At 36.2% G+C, this 18444-nt stretch overlaps 1 protein-coding gene across 13 annotated transcripts in view; it reads right to left on the reverse strand.

The window, feature by feature from the left end:
* LOC136031053 (collagen alpha-1(XVIII) chain-like) overlaps nucleotides 1–18444 on the reverse strand; it is a 442617-nt gene that overhangs the window by 258788 nt on the left and 165385 nt on the right. For all 13 annotated transcript variants that reach the window (XM_065710278.1, XM_065710277.1, XM_065710270.1 and 10 more), the window contains one exon: nucleotides 11807–12013. In XM_065710278.1, the coding sequence (XP_065566350.1) occupies nucleotides 11807–12013 (207 nt within the window). The remainder of the gene's footprint in view (nucleotides 1–11806; nucleotides 12014–18444) is intronic.

Genomic DNA, 18444 nt, shown 5'->3' on the forward strand with positions numbered 1-18444 from the left:
ATTAATCTTTTTTAGTTTTTTTTATGACATTTTCATTTTGTCATGTTTTGTGTTTTCAAATATGTTGTATCGCAACATTATTGCAGACAAATTTTAATTCAAACCCAATTCCTAAATTGCATCTTAAACCGTGCTCAATATGATTGAAGAAAAATACAAGTCATAAACTAAATTATCATTTAACCGGCTTTAGACTCCTTTGAGTTTGCCTTATGTTTACCCACCAAATCTCATCTTTCGACATGATTTCCATATTCATAAAAGAAAGGTTGCTTATCATTTCATTAAATACGTAACTCTGCATCATGGGTTTATTTTTGTTATTACCCTTTATGAAATTTGCGTTGTCCTGTAATGCTTTGGCAAAATATATTATATCAACATAAAAAAGAGCTTGTCAATTTAATTCAGTTTGGGATATCTTAGGGGCTTGGATTTTACCAAACAGTTCGTGGTAACGAACTATTTGATAGGAGCGACCCGGCTCAATAGTAAACGAAATTCTAAAAAACAGAATTTTGATACTAAAAAATACATTAAAAGAATCAGATTTTTCTGATTCTCAAATTTATTGAGATCAAATTTATTCTGATCAAATTTAGTCATACTCATCAAAAGTTACGAGCCTGAGAAAATTTGCCTAATTTTGGAAAATAGGGGGAAACACCCTCTAAAAGTCATAGAATTTTGACGAAAATCACACCATCGCACTCAGCGTATCAGAGAACCGCATTGTAAAAGTTTCAAGCTCCTATCTACAAAAATGTTGAACTTCATATTGTTTGCCAGAAGACTGATCACGGGTGCGTGTTTATTTGTTTTTTTTTTGTTTTTTTTCCAGGGGTCATCGTATCGACCAAGTGGTCGTAGAATGTCACAAGAGGACTCACTCTAACGGAAATGAAAAGTTCTAGTGCCCTTTATTAGTGAACAAACATTTGTAGGGCACCTAGGCCCCCTCCTACGCTCATTTTCCCCCAAAGTCAACGAATCAAAATTTTGCGATAGTCATTTTGTTCAGCATAGTCGAAAAACATAATAACTATGTCTTTGGGGATACCTTACTCCCCCACAATCCCCGGGGGAGGGGCTGCAAGTTACAAACTTTGACAAGTGTTCACATACAGTAATGGTTATTGGGAAGTGTACAGACGTTATCAGGGGGGATTTTTTTGGTTTGGGGGGTGGTTGAGAAGAGGGGGCTATGTAGGAGGATCTTTCCATGGAGGAATTTGTCATGGGGGAAGAGAAATTCAATGAAGGGGGCGCTGAATTTTCTAGCCTTATTATAAAAAAAACAATGAAAAAAGAAGTATGAAAAAGTATTTCAACTGAAAGTAAGTAGCAGCATTAAAACTTAAAACGAACAGAGATTATCAATTATTAAAATTTCATTTTAATAATTTATGTGTGGAGAGCCAAAATCAAACATGCATTAATTCAAAAACGTTCAGAAATTATAAAAAAAACTAGTTTTTTTAGCTGAAAGTAAGGAGCGACATTAAAACTTAAAACGAACAGAAATTACTCCGTATATGAAATGGGTTGTCCCCTCCGTAATCCCTCGCTCTTTACGCTAAAGTTTGACTCTTTGCCACAATTCTGCTTTTCAAAACAATTAAAAGCTTTAGCGATGGATTGCAGAGGGGACAACCCATTTCATATACGGAGTAATTTCTGTTCGTTTTAATGTCGCTCCTTACTTTCAGTTAAAAACAAGTTTTTTTTATGTTTACATCAAAAGAATCGCATTTTGATTCTGATTTTAAATACAAAAGTTTCGTTAAGTTTAGACTTATGCATCAAAAGTTACGAGCCTGAGAAAATTTGCCTTATTTTAGAAAATAGGGTAAAACACCCCTTAAAGGTCATTGTATCTTTACGAAAATCACACCATTAGATTCAGCGTATCAGAGAACCCCATTGTAGAGGTTTCAAGCATCTGTCTACAAAAATGTGGAATTTTGCATTTTTTGCTACAGGACAGATCACGGATGCGTGTTTATTTGTTTGTTTTTTTTTTTTTTTCAGGGGTAATCGTATCCACCCATTGGTCCTAGAATGACGTGTGAGGGCACATTCTAATGGAAATGAAAAGTTTAGTGTCCTTTTCAAGTGACAAAAAAATGGAGGGCACCTAGGCCCCCTCCCACGGTCATTTTTTCCCAAAGTCACCAGATCAAAATTCTGAGATAGACATTTTATTCAGCATAGTCGAAAAACCTAATAACTATGTCTTTGGGACGACTTACTCCTTCAAAGTCCCCGTGGGAGGGGCTGCAAATTACAAACTTTGACCAGTGCTTACACATAGTAATGGTAATTGGGAAGTGTACAGACGCTTTCAGAGGGATTTTTGGTTGGGGGAGGGGTTTGTGCGGGGGACCTTTCCATGGAGGAATTTTTCGTGGGGGAAGAAAATTTCCATGAAGGGGTGCAGAATTTTTTAGCATTTTTTTAAAGAACAATGAAAAAATATGAAAATGTTTTTTCAACTAAAAGTAAGGAGCAGATTTAAAACTTAAATCGAACAGAAATTATTACGCCTATGAGGGGTTCACCTCCTCCTAATTCCTCGATCTTTACGCTTAAGTACTTTATTAATTTTAACTGTTTATTCTACGGCCTTTGTGATTCAGGGGGTCGTTCTTAAGGAATTGGGACAAGATTTAAGCTTTAGTGTAAAGAGCGAGGTATTGACGAGGTGGTGAACCCCCTCATATACGTAATAAAAGTATACAAATATTGAAGTTCGTTACGAAGGCTAATTTGTAAGTTACGTATATTTTAACTAATAAAAACATTCGTAAAAAATTAAAAGTTCTAGTTGCTTTTTTAAATAGCCAAAAGAAAATAATAATTTAGTGCGTCTGTTCAAAACAGCCATCGATTTGATACCTACTGATACGCATAAATTTGTTATTTCCGCTGACAAAACGCCTCCTGGCCAACATGTGCGTAGATACAATGCTCCAACTATCGACGAAGTGGCAATCGTTATGGTCGGTGATCAGTTTTTACCTCGAGATATTATTCTTCATAAGCGAAACGCTCAGTTGTTAAGAATTGCTGAAACTCATCGATGCTACGATGCCCTACAATATCCTATCATTTTTTGGGATGGAGCCGACGGCTATCACTTTAATATTAAATTGATGAATTCAGCCACTAACAAAGAAATGAATAAGAAATGCAGTGCAATGCATTATTATTCCTATAGACTAATGATTCGGCAGGATAAAGAAAATTATATTTTAAAATGCCGTCAATTGTTTCACCAATTCCTCGTTGATATGTATGCTAAAATTGGATCAGAACGTTTGCTATATATCCGCCTGAATCAGACCAAGCTCCGCTACGAACAATACATTCATTTGCGAGATGCAGTTATAAATGACGGTAATACCACAAACGTTGGAAGATTAACAATTTTACCTTCGTCACATGCTGGCAGTCCCCGTCATATGCATGAATATGCTCAAGATGCTATTGCGTATGTTCGTCTCTATGGTCGTCCAGATTTATTTATTACATTTACATGTAATCAATCTTGGGACAAGATACTGCAGCTTTTACTTCAAGGACAACCGGCGGTTCATAGACATGACATTACGGCCCGTGTCTTCCGGCAAAAGTTGAAATCAATGATAAACTACATAGTAAAACTTGAAGTGTTTGGGTCAGTGCGATGCTGGATGTACTCAGTGGAATGGCAAAAACGAGGTTTGCCACATGCACATATACTAATCTGGCTACATAAAAAAATTACTTCGAACGAAATTGATGATGTGATTTCCGCTGAAATACCTGATGAAAATGTCGATAAGGGGTTACATGATATTATTGTAAAAAATATGATACATGGACCTTGCAGTGTACTGAACGAAAATTCACCATGCATGGCCAAAGGAAGGTGCACAAAGCAATATCCTCGACTTTTAGTATTCAACGCAATTACTGGCAATGATGGTTACCCACAATATAGAAGAAGATCTACTGAAGATGGCGGTAAAACAGCAATAATAAAGAAGCGTAACGGTACCACCATCGAAGTAGATAACCAGTGGGTTGTTCCATATTCCCCATTATTATCAAAAACATTTAATGCACACATAAACGTTGAATACTGTAACTCCGTAAAGGCAATCAAATGTATTTTCTTATGTCTTAGTCTATGTGAGACACACAACGGAAGACAGGTCTGATCATCCTAATGAGGATCTTTTCTGAGGCAAACTACTCTCCCAACAGCATTCAAACTATAGGGTAACCCCTTAGGGTTTCCCTAATAGGGTTCCGTTCCCAAGAAAAGCGTAATCCTAGTTTTCAATTAAGCAGAATAATAGAATTTTATTTACAATGCTGATCTTGCAAAAACTAAAGGACATAAAAAAAAACAAAAAACTAAGTAACAGGAACCAAATCACGCTAATGGATTGTTTTTACGTCCGGAGCTATGTTACTTTTGTTGTGTAAATCATGTGTAAAGAAATTTACTTTCACTTTTGGTAGTTCGGATTTCATCAGCCCCCCTCCCTTTAGGCTGTTGTCTTCTATATTATTTACCTACCTTTTTCCTCCCACTATTGCACTGCTAACATGGTCAGAAAGTTGCCTCCGTCAAACGAATTGATTATCAATGAAACTCAAAGTTTAGTGTCGGACCAATATTGTGATGCACGCATTTCTTAAATAAACAAACCAAACTATTAACCAATAAGGTCAAGGACACGTTTTTTAGAATCCCTTCTTGTTTTAGTTCTGTTTAGCTTCGTCCATAAAACGTAAGCTTCCCTAAGTGTTTACCCTTCTTGGCTTAATTATTGTTTTATAACCCTTTTCCCACAGTAAACTCATTGATTGATGGATTGATTAAACAACAGAATCCATTATTTTTCAGTTGATTTTTGCAAATCGTTTAAGAAATAGGAAGATATCGTTACATGTACACCCATTGAAAATGCTTCTAGGTCTATTATCAATCGAAATACTGCAGAATGTCATTTACAGATTGTAGTCAACCGTGCATTTACCTCCCAGAAAGCACCAAAAACCCGTGAGACGCTATATGCTGAAAAACAATTTTTTTAGCTCAAAAATTTCTGGAATAAATTTTGCTCTACTATTTTACAAGGCCTATCAGTATTACCTTATGCATGCTTGTAAGGGGGATTACAGCTTTCTCCTAAATTTCTGGGGCATTTTTAAGTCCTTTACATAATTTCCTGTTTTTATTTGCCTAAAGTTCATAATATCTCCAATTTTATTGGTCAAACTATTTTTTTTTACTTTTTTTTTCTTTTTACTAAGCTTTTAGAGTTTTTTATATTTTCATTAGCTAAAGTGCTGTTTTTGTTTTGTTTTTTACATGATCTTTCAGGCTGTGTCGATAAACGTTTCTATAAGTACCCATAAAGCAGCTTTTGTTCGTAAAATAACCAGTTTTTTTTTACATTGTTAATGCGTGGATTTTAGGTTCTTTACGCTGCAAGAACAAAAACTATTAGGAAGCAACTTTCTAAACAATTGCATTTTTCCCCATCTAGTTACAAATCACTGTTGACGAAAATTGCCGGAGAGTTTCAAGTGTAATTAAATAAAAAACAAGTTTTTTGAAATGAAAGTAAGGAGCGACATTAAAACTTAAAACGAACAGAAATTACTCCGTATGTGAAAGGGGCTTTTCCTACTCGACAACCCGCTCTTTACGCTAAAGTTTTTTATTGTTTTAAAAAGTAGGGTTGCGAGAAAGAATCAAACTTTAGCGCAAGGAGCGGGGTGTCGAGGAGTAAAAGCCCCTTTCATATACAGAGTAATTTCTGTTCGTTTTTAGTTTTAATGTCGCTCCTTACTTTCATTTCAAAAAACTTGTTTTTTTTTGTTTAATTTCTGAAAGTTTTTGAATTAATGCATGTCTGATTTTGGCTCTCCGTACATAAATTATTAAAATGAAATTTGCATATTAATTTTTTTTTTTGGCTAAATGGCTTTCTCTTAGTTTTGATCAGACGATTTTGAGAAATAAGGGGTGGGGATGGAGGCCTAGTTGCCCTCTAATTTTTCGGTTACTTAAAAAGGCAACTAGATCTTTTAATTTTTAACGAACGTTTTCTTAGTAAAAAATATACGTAACTTAAGAATTAACTTCTTATATTTTTGATTATATATATGAGGGGGTTGGTCCCTTCGTTAATACCTCGCTCTCCACACTAAATCTTGTTTTGTCCCAATTCTTTAAGAATGACCTCTGAATCAGAAAGGCCGTAGAATAAATAGTTGAAATTACTTAAAAAATTTTTAGCATAAAGAGCGAAGTATTTATCTCCTCCTAAATACCTCGCTCTTTATGCTAAAGTATTTTTAGAACCCCTCATATGCGTAATAATCTCTGTTCGTTTTAAGTTTTAATGCTTCTCCTTACTTTCAATTGAAAAAACTTTTTCATGTTTATATTTTCAGTGTTTTTTTTTTAATAGTAATGCTAGAAAATCCTGCGCCCTTTTCATTGAATTTCTCTTCCCCCATGAAATATTCCTCCAAGGAAAGATCCTCCCATATAGCCCCCTCCCCTGAACCCCACACCCAAACCAAAAAAATCCCCCTGATAACGTCGGTACACTTCCCAGTAACCATTACTGTATGTAAACATTGGTCAAAGCTTGTAACTTGCAGCCCCTCCCCCAGGGACTGTGGGGGGGGGGTAAGTCATCCCCAAAGAAATAGTTATTATGGTTTTCGACTATGCGGAACAAAATGGCTATCTTAAAATTTTGATCCGTTGACTTTGGGATAAAAACGAGCGTGGGAGGGGGCCTAGGTGCCCTCCAATTTTTTTGGTCACTTAAAAAGGGCACTAGAACTTTTCATTTCCGTTAGAATGAGCCCTCTTGCAACACTCTAGGACCACTTGGTCGATACGATGACCCCTGGGGGAAAAAACAAACTAAAAAACAAACAAATTCCACATTTTTGTAGGTTGGACCTTGAAATTTTTTCTATTGGGTTCTCTGATACGCTGAATGCGATGGTGTGATTTTCGTTAAGATCCTATGACTTTTAGGGGGTGTTACCCCCTATTTTCCAAAATTAGGCAAATTTTCTCAGGCTCGTAACTTTTGATGACAAAGACTAAATTTGATGAAACTTATATATTTAAAATTAGCATAAAAATCCGATTCTTTTGATATATCTTTTAGCATCGAAATTCCGTTTTTTAGAGTTTCGTTCACTATTGAGCCGGGTCGCTCCTTAACTACAGTTCGTTACCACGAACTGTTTGATATTCAAAAAGTGGATTACGCAGCAAATCAGGAGGACTAGTTCTTATGCTTATATCATTAACAGAGATTTGAAGATTGGTAATATTTGTTGACAACACTTTTGGACACACTCGAGACAAAATTGATCCAAAAATATTGGAGAAAAAACTTTCTGCCTCGAGGTTTTCTTGGCCCCATAAACAATCCCTGAAATTTTCAAGGCTAATCAGATTAACGATGCTTCTTGACTACTATGTTCCCTGCATCTTCACGCTAGTGTGTTGCTACAGCTAGATTCGATCTCCGGGTCCCGTATTACCAAGCTAAGGTCAAACCCACTGCACCAACACAGAACAAAAACAAGTTTGAGAAATTTGCTTTATTTTGCCCAGAAGCCTTCGCTACCGTGGAATGGGCTGAGCTCACAATTCCCAGTACTGAAGGAGTGCTCCATTATTACTAGACTACGGTAACTAAATTTTCAAGACTTAATTGCACGCTTGTGTGTTTTGGATTTCTCGCCCAATTATTACGTTTATGTGAATCGGAGGCAAATATTTTTTTGTTATTTAACAATTCTGTAGTCGTAACAAAAACTATTAGCTAGCGTTATTAGCTAACAGTATTGCCGCTGGAAAAAAGCCTTTAAGCATTTTGCGTAAGTAGCGTATTTCTAAAAAAAATGAAATGTAGATGGCATGAGAAGTAATCAATAAAACGAAAATACGATCTCTCAATTTTTGTATTCATAAATAACTTAAGCATAATACACAATCCCTAGCTAATCAACACATCATCTTGCCTCAAACAATGGGCGTATTTGAAGTTTTCACAACGCTTATCTATTCAATGGTAATAACTGAAGACAAACTAAATAAATCCTATGAACGCAATATATCATTTCAAGAAAAGGTATGGTACACACCCACCCAATGAATTTAGACACACTGATAGTACTATTAACCAGAAACTTCTAATAGCCCATCGACCGAGAGATTATTTAATCGCTGTCAGAAAGCATGACATTAAGAGGAAGGAAAGTTTTATTTTGGAAATTGACGCATTTATCTAATGTAATTTATATATATATTTTTATAACATTTATATATATTTTTTTACATGCAGCGATATTTTTAATCCAAAAACTCGTTTACTGATTAATTGGTCAGCTTTTAAATTAAAAGTATGAAGAAAGCTAAATGTTAAGCTTTATGCTTCTGAATTTTACATGGCCATAGCATTCGGCAAAAAGGAACTTTTGGGAATTAGAGAAATGCACACTTGAAATTTAGCTGAATTTGGGAAATTTTGAAATTTTATTCTTTTTTCATCAAAACTATACGGGAAAGAAGATTTGTGATTAAAGTATCACATATTTCAATGCCTCAAAGAGGGCTGATCATCCAGGATACTGAGAGGAGTTTGCGCTGTATTGGCCTCAAATGGCCTTGTACCAGGATGATTTTTATTTATTTATTGGTAATGATGATAAATGAAAGCAGCTATATTAATTTTTATTTTTTTATTTATAAAGGCATACGGAAAAGATGTTTTGCGGGCGGAAGAAGTTTGTACCGAGGCACAATTTGACTGATGCTTTTTTAGGTTAGCAAAATTATAGATTTTTTTTTACTTTTTGTCGAAGCATTTGACAATGATTTGTTTTGCGTATTAAAGAGGGCCATAGTAAAACTTAATTTTTTAGAATTCACAAAAACGCCAAAAATATTGTTTAAAGGCAGCTGCATACCCATGACGGTACTTTAGAGTTCTAAAGGGATCATGGGGTGTTAGATGCTAATAGTTTTCTTGTTTGTATAAGTGTGTGGCAAAGAAATTTTGGAGATCAAAAACTAATAGCTCAATATTAGTCCTCCTGATGCTAGTTAGTTCGACTTGAAATTTATGTGCTGCAATCATTTTTTTTTGGTCTGAAAGTAAAATAATTCTAAGAAGAGTAAAGGTTTTAGGGATTAAAATATTTTGTTAGTGTATGCAAACAGTAATCGGGTTGAAACAGAAATTTTCCCGGTGTCTTTGTATTTTTCAAAATCTAGAAGGGCGGCAATTTTGTTGTTTTTTCGATTTTGTTCTCATTGAAAGTACCAAAGTATGGTAGTCTACAACAAAAATACCGAAAAATGTATTTTTCTCAATCTAGGAGGAGATATAAAAAAAAACTATGGGTTAATGCCAACCCCTACTTTGGAACCACTTCTATTATATCCAGTAAGAAACAAATTCCAGTGTGCACAAGAAGCTATTGTTACAACTACTACTACTATTACCAAAAACTCACCGCAACACCAAGCCACCTGAGGCCAACACAGCTACGCACGCTCCTCCTCCAACCCAATCTATTCAGAGCCTCCTCTTTACACCCTCCCAAGAAGTTCCCATTTCCTTTAAATATTTCTTTATAACAGCCTCCCTCCCCAGAAAAGGACGACCTGCTTTCCGTTTGGACCTAGACGGTTGGCCGAAAAGGACAATCTTTGGCAATCTGTCATCCTTCATCCGCAGAACGTGCCCTAACCTTCTCAACCTTTCTTTCATTATAGCCCTAGAAAGCGGCATTGAACCAAACTTTTCGTACAGCCTACTTTTTGAAATACGATCAGTCAGTCGGGTATCCAGAAAACTCATTAGGCAATTTCTCTGGAAAACATCTACTACTACTACTACTACTAATAACTCACTGCAGCACCAAGCCACCTGAGGCCAACACAGCTACGCACGCCCCTCATCCAACCTAATGTAATTAAAGCCTCCCTCTTTACACCCTCCCAGGAAGTTCCCATTTCCTTTAAATCTTTATTTATGACATCCTCCTAACCCAGACAAGGACGACCTGCTTTCCGTGTAGCCCCAGACGGTTGGCCAAAAAGGACAATCTTCGGTAATGTCATCCTTCATCCGTAGAACGTGGCCTAGCCATCTCAACCTTTCTTTCATTATAGCCCCAGAAAGCAGGATTGAACCACACTTTTTGTACAACCTACTGTTTGAAATACGGTCAGTCAGCCGGGTACCCAGAACAATCCGTAGGCAATTTCTCTGGAAAACATCTAGTAAATTTTCATCTGCTTTTCGGAGTGCCCATGCTTCAGAGCCATATTTGACCTCTCTCATCACTGTAGCTTCCAATATTCTAATCTTGGTTTGTAGACTTATCTTTCTATTCTTCCAAACTTTTTTTAACTGTGAAAAAACACCCTGAGCCTTAGCTATTCTACTTTTAACATCTTCATTGCTCCCACCGTCTTTACTAATAATACTCTCAAGGTAACTGAAGCTCCCAACCTGATCAATCTTTTCGTTACCTAATGTCACCTGTTCATCTTCACTTATTCCTAGCCTTAGTGACTTAGTCTTCTTAACATTAATTTTCAAGCCTATTTTAGCACCCTGAACTCATAAAACCTCTAAAAATTCATTCATTTTGCTCACACTTTCATCTAATATGCTTAAATCATTCCAGTAGATGGAAAACATCTACTAGATCTTTATCCCCTTTTCGGAGCGCCCATGCTTTAGAGCCATATTTAACCACTGTCATCCCTGTACCTTCCAATATTCTAATCTTGGTTTGCAGACTTATCTTCCTATTCTTCCAAACTTTTTTTAATTGTGAAAAAAACATCCTGAGTCTTGGCTGTTCTACTTTTAACATCTTCACTGATCCCACCTTCTTTACTAATAATACTATCAAGGTAAGTGAAGCTGTCCACCTGATCAATCTTTTCGTTACCCAAAGTCATCTTTTCATCTTTAATTATTCCTAGCCTTAGTAAAAGTCTTCTTAACATTAATTTTCAAACCTATTCTAGTACCCTGAACTCACAAAACCTCTAAAAGTTCATTCATTTTGCCCACACTTTCATCTAAGATGCTTTAACCATCAGCATAACCTTGGTCCAGGAGATTTTTTCCTCCCCATTTGATTCTGTGGTCTCGCATTGCCTCTTGTGCTCCTTAAGACAAGTCCATCAAAATGATCCATATAAAGGGGGATAGAACACTACTCTGCTTAACTCCTGATTGAATACAAAACCAGCTAGTAACCTCATTTCTTACCTTAACCGCAGCAGTATTATTCTCGTACATAGCACTAATCAGCTGTCGTAATCAAAATAAACTATGTTACACAATGTAAATTTAAAGGGAGAGCAAAACAAAATGGAAAATAAGTTTTGATTTTTGATCGTTATTAAGGATCAGGTCCTTGTAAAATGAAGGCATATCCTAGATATCTAAATACAAAAATGAAATCTTAGTACGGAACGACCTGTTCTCTAAATATTCTGACAATTACAGCAGAGGGTATTACAAAATCAGAAAACAAACAGAAACTCTTAAATATCATGAGAACCATGATAAATTAATTCATTAATTATTTAAAATTAATCAGTTTAGCAAAATTTAGTAATTCAATCAAATTTGCCTGATTTGAAGGCTTGTGCTGTAAATCTAGCTTTTACAATAATTATCACATAGCACGTTTTGAATTATGACAGCCAAGTTGCATAATAGAAACAGCTGCTTACCATAAAAGGTCTTCTAACAGCTGGCCCTCCTTGTGCTATATATAAAGTTGATGCTGAGCTGAACGTAAGTTCTGTTTCTTGGCGGTTCGCAACTATCGTTTCGTGTTCCCTACAGTTGAAATAGAGGGTGATGTTGTTCCCGGACACGGAAATCGCAAAACGAGTCCATCGTCTAGTGAATGCAGGAACGGTAAATGAGGCTATGGTCTAGAAGTTAATAGAAATTTTAGAAAAAATGTTTTTCATTGCTTTTATTACTTATGCAATGATTAATAGTTTCCTTTCATGGTAGCCACATTCACCTCTCTGATGTCCTTAGTTAAATTTAATCTGAAAAAATCCAATAATATACCCTAACTAAAATAATTTTTGCAAAGGATTAACCGTAAACTTCTTCGTTTTGAAATGTTCGTGGTTTCAGAACGCAAATTGCTTTTAACCAATCTTGTGTTGATTCAGAAAAGCAAATTGTCGAAGATGTTCTTCACCGGAAGGTTGGAAAAATTAACTGCAAAAATATTTTTAGTTAATTTTTTAAATCTTCATATAGTTTACCCATGTTCAAGCTATTAATGTGGGGTCAGCTGCAGGGTTGCCAACTTGCACAATATTCGTGTGAAATGCACTGGTTTTTGCCTCAGATGGGATGCGGAAGAGTGAAGATCACTCTTTTCGGTTGTATGTTTTCATTCGTTTTGAACATCACTAGTTGGAAACTTCGTCAGAAGCGCATTTAGCCCAGTGGACAGGGTTTCCAAGATGCTCACTTTCGGCATGAAATGTATTCTTTTTACTCAGAGGGAATGCGCATGCGGTGGCAACCACGCACGTGCATATTTTTTTACTCGCACTCTTTTTTAGCCAAGATCATTCTTTTTGGCCTTTATTTGCACTCTTTTTAGGCGTCAGTGTTTTGCAACCCTGGCCACAATTAATAGATAAATACTGCCTTGATTTGTAAGATTAATTTTCAAGAAAATTTTCTTCTCAAAATAAGTTTTTCAAAGAAAACGCCCCTGTGCCTTCTAAAGCCAGAACTCAATTTACAATTGCTGAAAAAATTTTCATTTTGAGTAATGTGTATTTATTCCTCGTAAAAAAAATCACCATAATAACCAAGATTACTGAAAGAACAAATCAATAATATGGATTGACAATTTAATGTACACTGATATTCATTCCTAAATATGCCTTGAAAGGTCCATTATTAGACCTTAACTTTTTCCTGGGATATTGCACGGCATCTACTGGGGATGGGGAGCTCATTTTCACAAGAAACTGAGAAAAAATTCCCCTCCTAAATTTTCAAAAACACATTACTCTCCTCTACATTATACCAAATAAAAAAATATATCGAAAAATGATGAAACAGTTTTATCGGAAGTTATCTAGGACTATCTCATAAATATAAATGTGATTCGCTCTTTTTTGTTCTTAATTGTGTTGCGAGAGCAACACTATGATTTTGTCCCGTTTTTTTTTTTTTTTTTTTTCCTATGCTGTCTATCTCAGCTTATTCCTGGAAACTGGTAAGGGTCTAACCTGTGCAGTTTTCACGGAAAGTGTGGACCTCAGGCCGGATTGATGAATGTGACATTACGTTTTGGAAAGCTCCGTAGAACTCTTGCCTGGGGCTAAAAAGGATGGTTTTTGCTTGTCCTCGAGCCAGAGCCTATGGTGTGCGAAGTGAAGTGGAGTTGTATAGCCTATGTCAGAAAGGAGTATCTGAAGTTGTGCAGCCAAGCTTTTGTTTCATCAAATCATGTTTCTGCTTTCGAGTGGAAAGCTCCGTTCTAGCAGGCAAGCAGGCAGGCACCAATTTCAAATTGAAGATGGACTAAAATCTATAAGTGTTAAATATATGCGGCAGTTCCCCGGCCCCACAGCCAATATATATTCTTTGAGTGATAAATAGAAAAATTTACAGAAACAAAAAAGTGCGATTTTCCCACGGGTCCGAAAGTACTGCCATCTATTGTTTCTACTCATTTCTGTTCGTGATTTCAGCTGACTTTACCATTCTTTTTTTTTCTACTTGGGATTGCAATAGAGAAATGGTATCAGATATGCCTCTTAAAATTTAAAAGTTCTCTCATTGCTAATGAAATTAGAGCTTATCCTTTGCTCCTTTTTAAGTGGTGGTGTTAGAAAGTTGGCCTCCGGCAAAAAAGTCAACTTTTGAACTAAGACAGATAGAATTTTTTTTTTTCAACGGCAATCGATAGACCTTGATGAGCTGATCAAAGTATATGTCATCCGTTTTTTGCTACAAAAATTCCTTCATGAGATACATCAGTTTGAAAGTTTCCAGGGGTTGACAACTTCAGTGGTAAGGTACACACTTAAACCAAAAATAGGCCGATACCAATTGTGAGATATGTAGGGGACTTTCAAGCAACAGTCGACTATTAGCTTATAATCATCTTTGGCAATGAGGGGTTTGCAACTTTTGCTGATTGGTGTACCTATTTTCTGTTTCTGGTGTAATTGATGGTAAGAACAACTTGGTTCCCGATTGTAAGACATGTAGGGGAGTTGTAAGTAATAATCAGCTGTTACGCTACAATGATCTTCAGCGACAAGGGGTTTGCAACTTTTGCTAGTTGGTGATTATTTGTTTCCGGTAAACTTGATGTATATCACGGGAGAGGGACTTGTAAGTGAGAATCGGTTGATAGAGGAGGTTCATGCTACAAATTTGTGCAAATTGGTGTACATCTATTGTATTTGATCCTGAAAAGTTACGGATAGCTTCGTAATACCAACTAGATTATATAAGATAATGTTCCAAGTTTCCATCCGTCACGATGTCTACGATTGAAAAGGATAAGCTCAACTGGCTGCAAACTCAATTTAGTCCCTTCTTCCGATATTCTTTTGCTGTTGTTTTTCAACGCTGAAGAATTTGATCATGTGATTACTGATTGTGTTCTGCTTTGAATATGCCGTTTTGAATGCTTTGATAGTTTTGACAACTTCAGCATTTAACCGATAGCGAAGAAACAAAACCAAAGTGTTGCTCTCGCAACACTATAATCGGTGAAGCCGGACAAAGGTTGCCGCAACACTTCACGTTGCCCAGGCAACGAAGGTCTAATTTTAAATTGTTTTTAGATGATATAAGCCTTTCAAATAGTTCTTGATGACGAATTATAAGTAAGGAGCAACGTGGCTCAACATCAGACGACTCTAAAAAAAGTAGTAGTTTTGATAACACTAGATATACCAAAATTATGGAATTTTTATGCTGAATCGAAATGTGTAAAGTTCATTAAGTTTAATGTTAACAATTGAGATTTCAAGATCTTAGTGGGTTTTTGCATTTTTTGCCAGAAGAACGATCATGGATGCGTATTCATTTTTTTTTCCAGGGGTGATCGTGTCAAACCAGTTATCCGAAAACTTCGGAAGAGGGCTCATTTGATTGGAAATCAAAAGTTCTAGTTTCCTTTCTAAGTTACAAAAAGATAGAAGGGCAACTAGCCCCCTCTCACACCCCTTTCCCCCCAAAGTCGTCCTATCAAAATTTTGAGATAGCCATTTTGTTCAGCATAGTTAAAAAGCTCAATAACTATGCCTTTGGGGATAACATTACACCCCAAACCCCTGGGGAAAGGGCTTTAAGTTACGAAATTTAACCCTTATTTACGTATTTAATTCGTTATTGGGAAGCATACACACATTTTTTGTGGGGGGGGGGTATTTCTGCTTTGTGTGATTTCCCTTGGCTAAAATTTTCCGTGAGTAATGTAGTTTCCGGGGGTGAGCTTTCCAAGAGTAATTTTATTCTGGGGGTATTTGCCACAATCAAACAGTTCGTGGTAACGAACTGTAGTAAGGAGCGACCCGGCTCAATATTGACCAAACCTCTAAAAAATGGATGCCAATTTTGATGCCAATAGTTACATCAAAAGAATCGCATTTTAATGCTGATTTTAAATATATAAATTTCATCAAGATTAGTCTTACCCGTCAAAAGTTACGAGCCTGAGAAAATTTGCCTCATTTTAGAAAATAGGGGGACATATCCCCTAAAAGTCATACGATCTTAACGAAAATCCCACCCCCAGATTCAGCGTATCAGAGAACCTTATTGTAGAAGTTTCAAGCCCCTATCTACAAAAATGTGGAATTTCGCATTTTTTGCCAGAAGACAAATCACGGATGCGTGTTTTTATTTGTTTTTGTTTTGTTTTTCCCAGAGGTGATCGTATTGAATCAGTGGTCCTAGAATGTCGCGAAAGGGCTCATTCTAACGGAAATTAAAAGTTCTAGTGCCCTTTTTAAGTGACCAAAAAAATTGGAGGGCACATAGGCCCTCTCCCACGCTCAATTTTCCCCAAAGTCACCGGATCAAAATTCTGAGATGGCCATTTTATTCACCATATTCGAAAAACCTAAAAACTATGACTTTGGGGACGACTTACTCCCCCGCAGTCCAAGTGGGAGGGGCTGCAAGTTACAAACTTTGACCTGTGTTTACATATAGTAATGGTTACTGGGAAGAATGCAGACGTTTTCAGGTTTTTTTCGGTTCGGGGGGAGAGTTGAGGGAGGGGGGATACGTGGGAGGATCTTTCCATGGAGGAACTTCTCAAGGGGTAAGAGACTTTCAATGGAGGGGGCGCAAGATTTTCTAGCATTATTTAAAAAAACAATGAAAAAATAAATATGAAAAGTTTTTTCTACTGAAAGTGAGGAGCAGCATTAAAGCTTAAAACGAACAGAAATTATTACACATATGAGGGGTTTACCTCCTTGTAATACCTCGCTCTTTACGCTAAAGTATTTTTAGTAATTTCAACTATTTATTCTACGGCCTTTGCGATTCAGGGGTCATTCTTAAGGAATTGTGACAAAATTTAAGCTTTATTGTAAAGAGCGAAGTATCGAAGAGGGGTTAGCCCCCTCATATACGCAATAAAAACATACGGATATAGAGGTTCGCTACGTAAGTTAATTCGTAAGTTACGTATATTTTTTACCTATAAAAACGTTAGTAAAAAATTAAAACTTATAGTTGCCTTTTTAAGTAATCAAAAAATTGGAGGGCAACTAGGCCTCCTGTCTCTCTTCCTTTTTTCTCAAAATCTTCCGATTAAAACTATGAAAAAGCCATTTAGTCCAAAAAATAATATGCAAATTTCGTTTTAATTATTTATGCGCGGAGAGCCAAGATAAAAAAAATGCATTAATTCAAAAACGTCCAGAAATTAAACAAAAAAACATGTTTTTTTAAATGAAAGTAAGGAGCAACATTAAACTTAAAACGAACAGAAATTACTCCGTATATGAAAGGGGCTTTTCCTCCTCAACGCCCCGCTCTTTACGCTAAAGTTAAGAGAAAGACTCTTTCTCTTAACTCTACTCCTTAAAACAGTAAAAAACTTTACCGTAAAGAGCGGGGCGTTGAGTAGGAAAAGCGGCCTTCATATACGGAGTAATTTCTGTTCGTTTGAAGTTTTAATGTCGCTCCTTAATTTCATTTAAAAAAACGTGTTTTTTTCTGTTTAAGTTTCTATATGAAACTGTTTTTATTTGTCTTACTTTGTCTTTGTCGACTAAATTTAACATGTTGAGATATTTCGGGGCCAATTTTCAGCGAGGTTGGGATGGTTTGGAAGATTTTTACATGGGAAAGGAGGGGGCATTTTCCATGGAATAAATTCTCCACGTGAGATTTTCCGGGGGAGCAACTTTCCATTGGGGGTGGGGGGATTTTCACGAAAAATTTTCCACGGAGAAGGATTTCCAACATGATTTAAGAAAAGAACAAAAATTAAAGTCTTTTTAAAATGAAACTATGCTAAGAATAATTTCTCAGGCGGAATCATCCGCGAGAAAATTTCCGTGGGGATTTTAAGCGAGGGTGGGACTGTCCGGTTGTATTTCCCGTGTGGGCTCATGAGGGGTATTTTACGCGATAGGAGCTTTACTTTTAGGAATTTTCTGTGAGGGGAGAGAAATATCCAATCGAGGGGAGAGTTTTGAGTTTTAATGCTGCTCCTTACTTTCAGTTGAATTTTTTTTTTATATCTAATTAAGGAACAAAACTGATCGACTTCTCAAATATTGAAAAGCGTATTCCAGGAGATCTTAGCGTTTATTTAATGTGTATTAAATAAAAACATAAGTTTTAAGTCAACTGAAAGTAAAGAGCCACATAAAAACTTAGAACGAATATAAATTATTAAGTATATGAGAGGGCTTCCCCGTCCTCAACACCTCGCCCTTTACGCTCAAGTTATTATTATAGGACTTTTAAAAAAGCTTATTATTCTTATTAACGGCCCTTGTGTTTCAGGAACCATTCTTAAATAATTGGAACAAAAATTCAAACTATAGCGTAAAAAGCGAGTTATTGAGGAAATGGCAGCCCTCCTTATACGTTATAATTTCTGTTTGTTTAATATAAAAGCTATCTTTAAGCAATTTTCTATTTGAATAAATAGGGACTCTTAGTCCAGGGAATGAGGGGTCAGGTCATTCGTCACTCCATATATATATTGGACTTTTTGAGAACAAAATGGTTATCTCAGGGATTTGATGCCAAAACTTGGGAGGGGGGCTATGGGGGCTAGATAACTGAAGAGCTAAGGGAAAGAGTTAGTTGCCTTCCAATCACTTTTACTCTTAAA

The sequence above is a fragment of the Artemia franciscana genome, chromosome 9, assembly GCF_032884065.1.
Source record: "Artemia franciscana chromosome 9, ASM3288406v1, whole genome shotgun sequence".
In the NCBI taxonomy this organism is placed as follows: Eukaryota; Metazoa; Arthropoda; class Branchiopoda; order Anostraca; family Artemiidae; genus Artemia; species Artemia franciscana.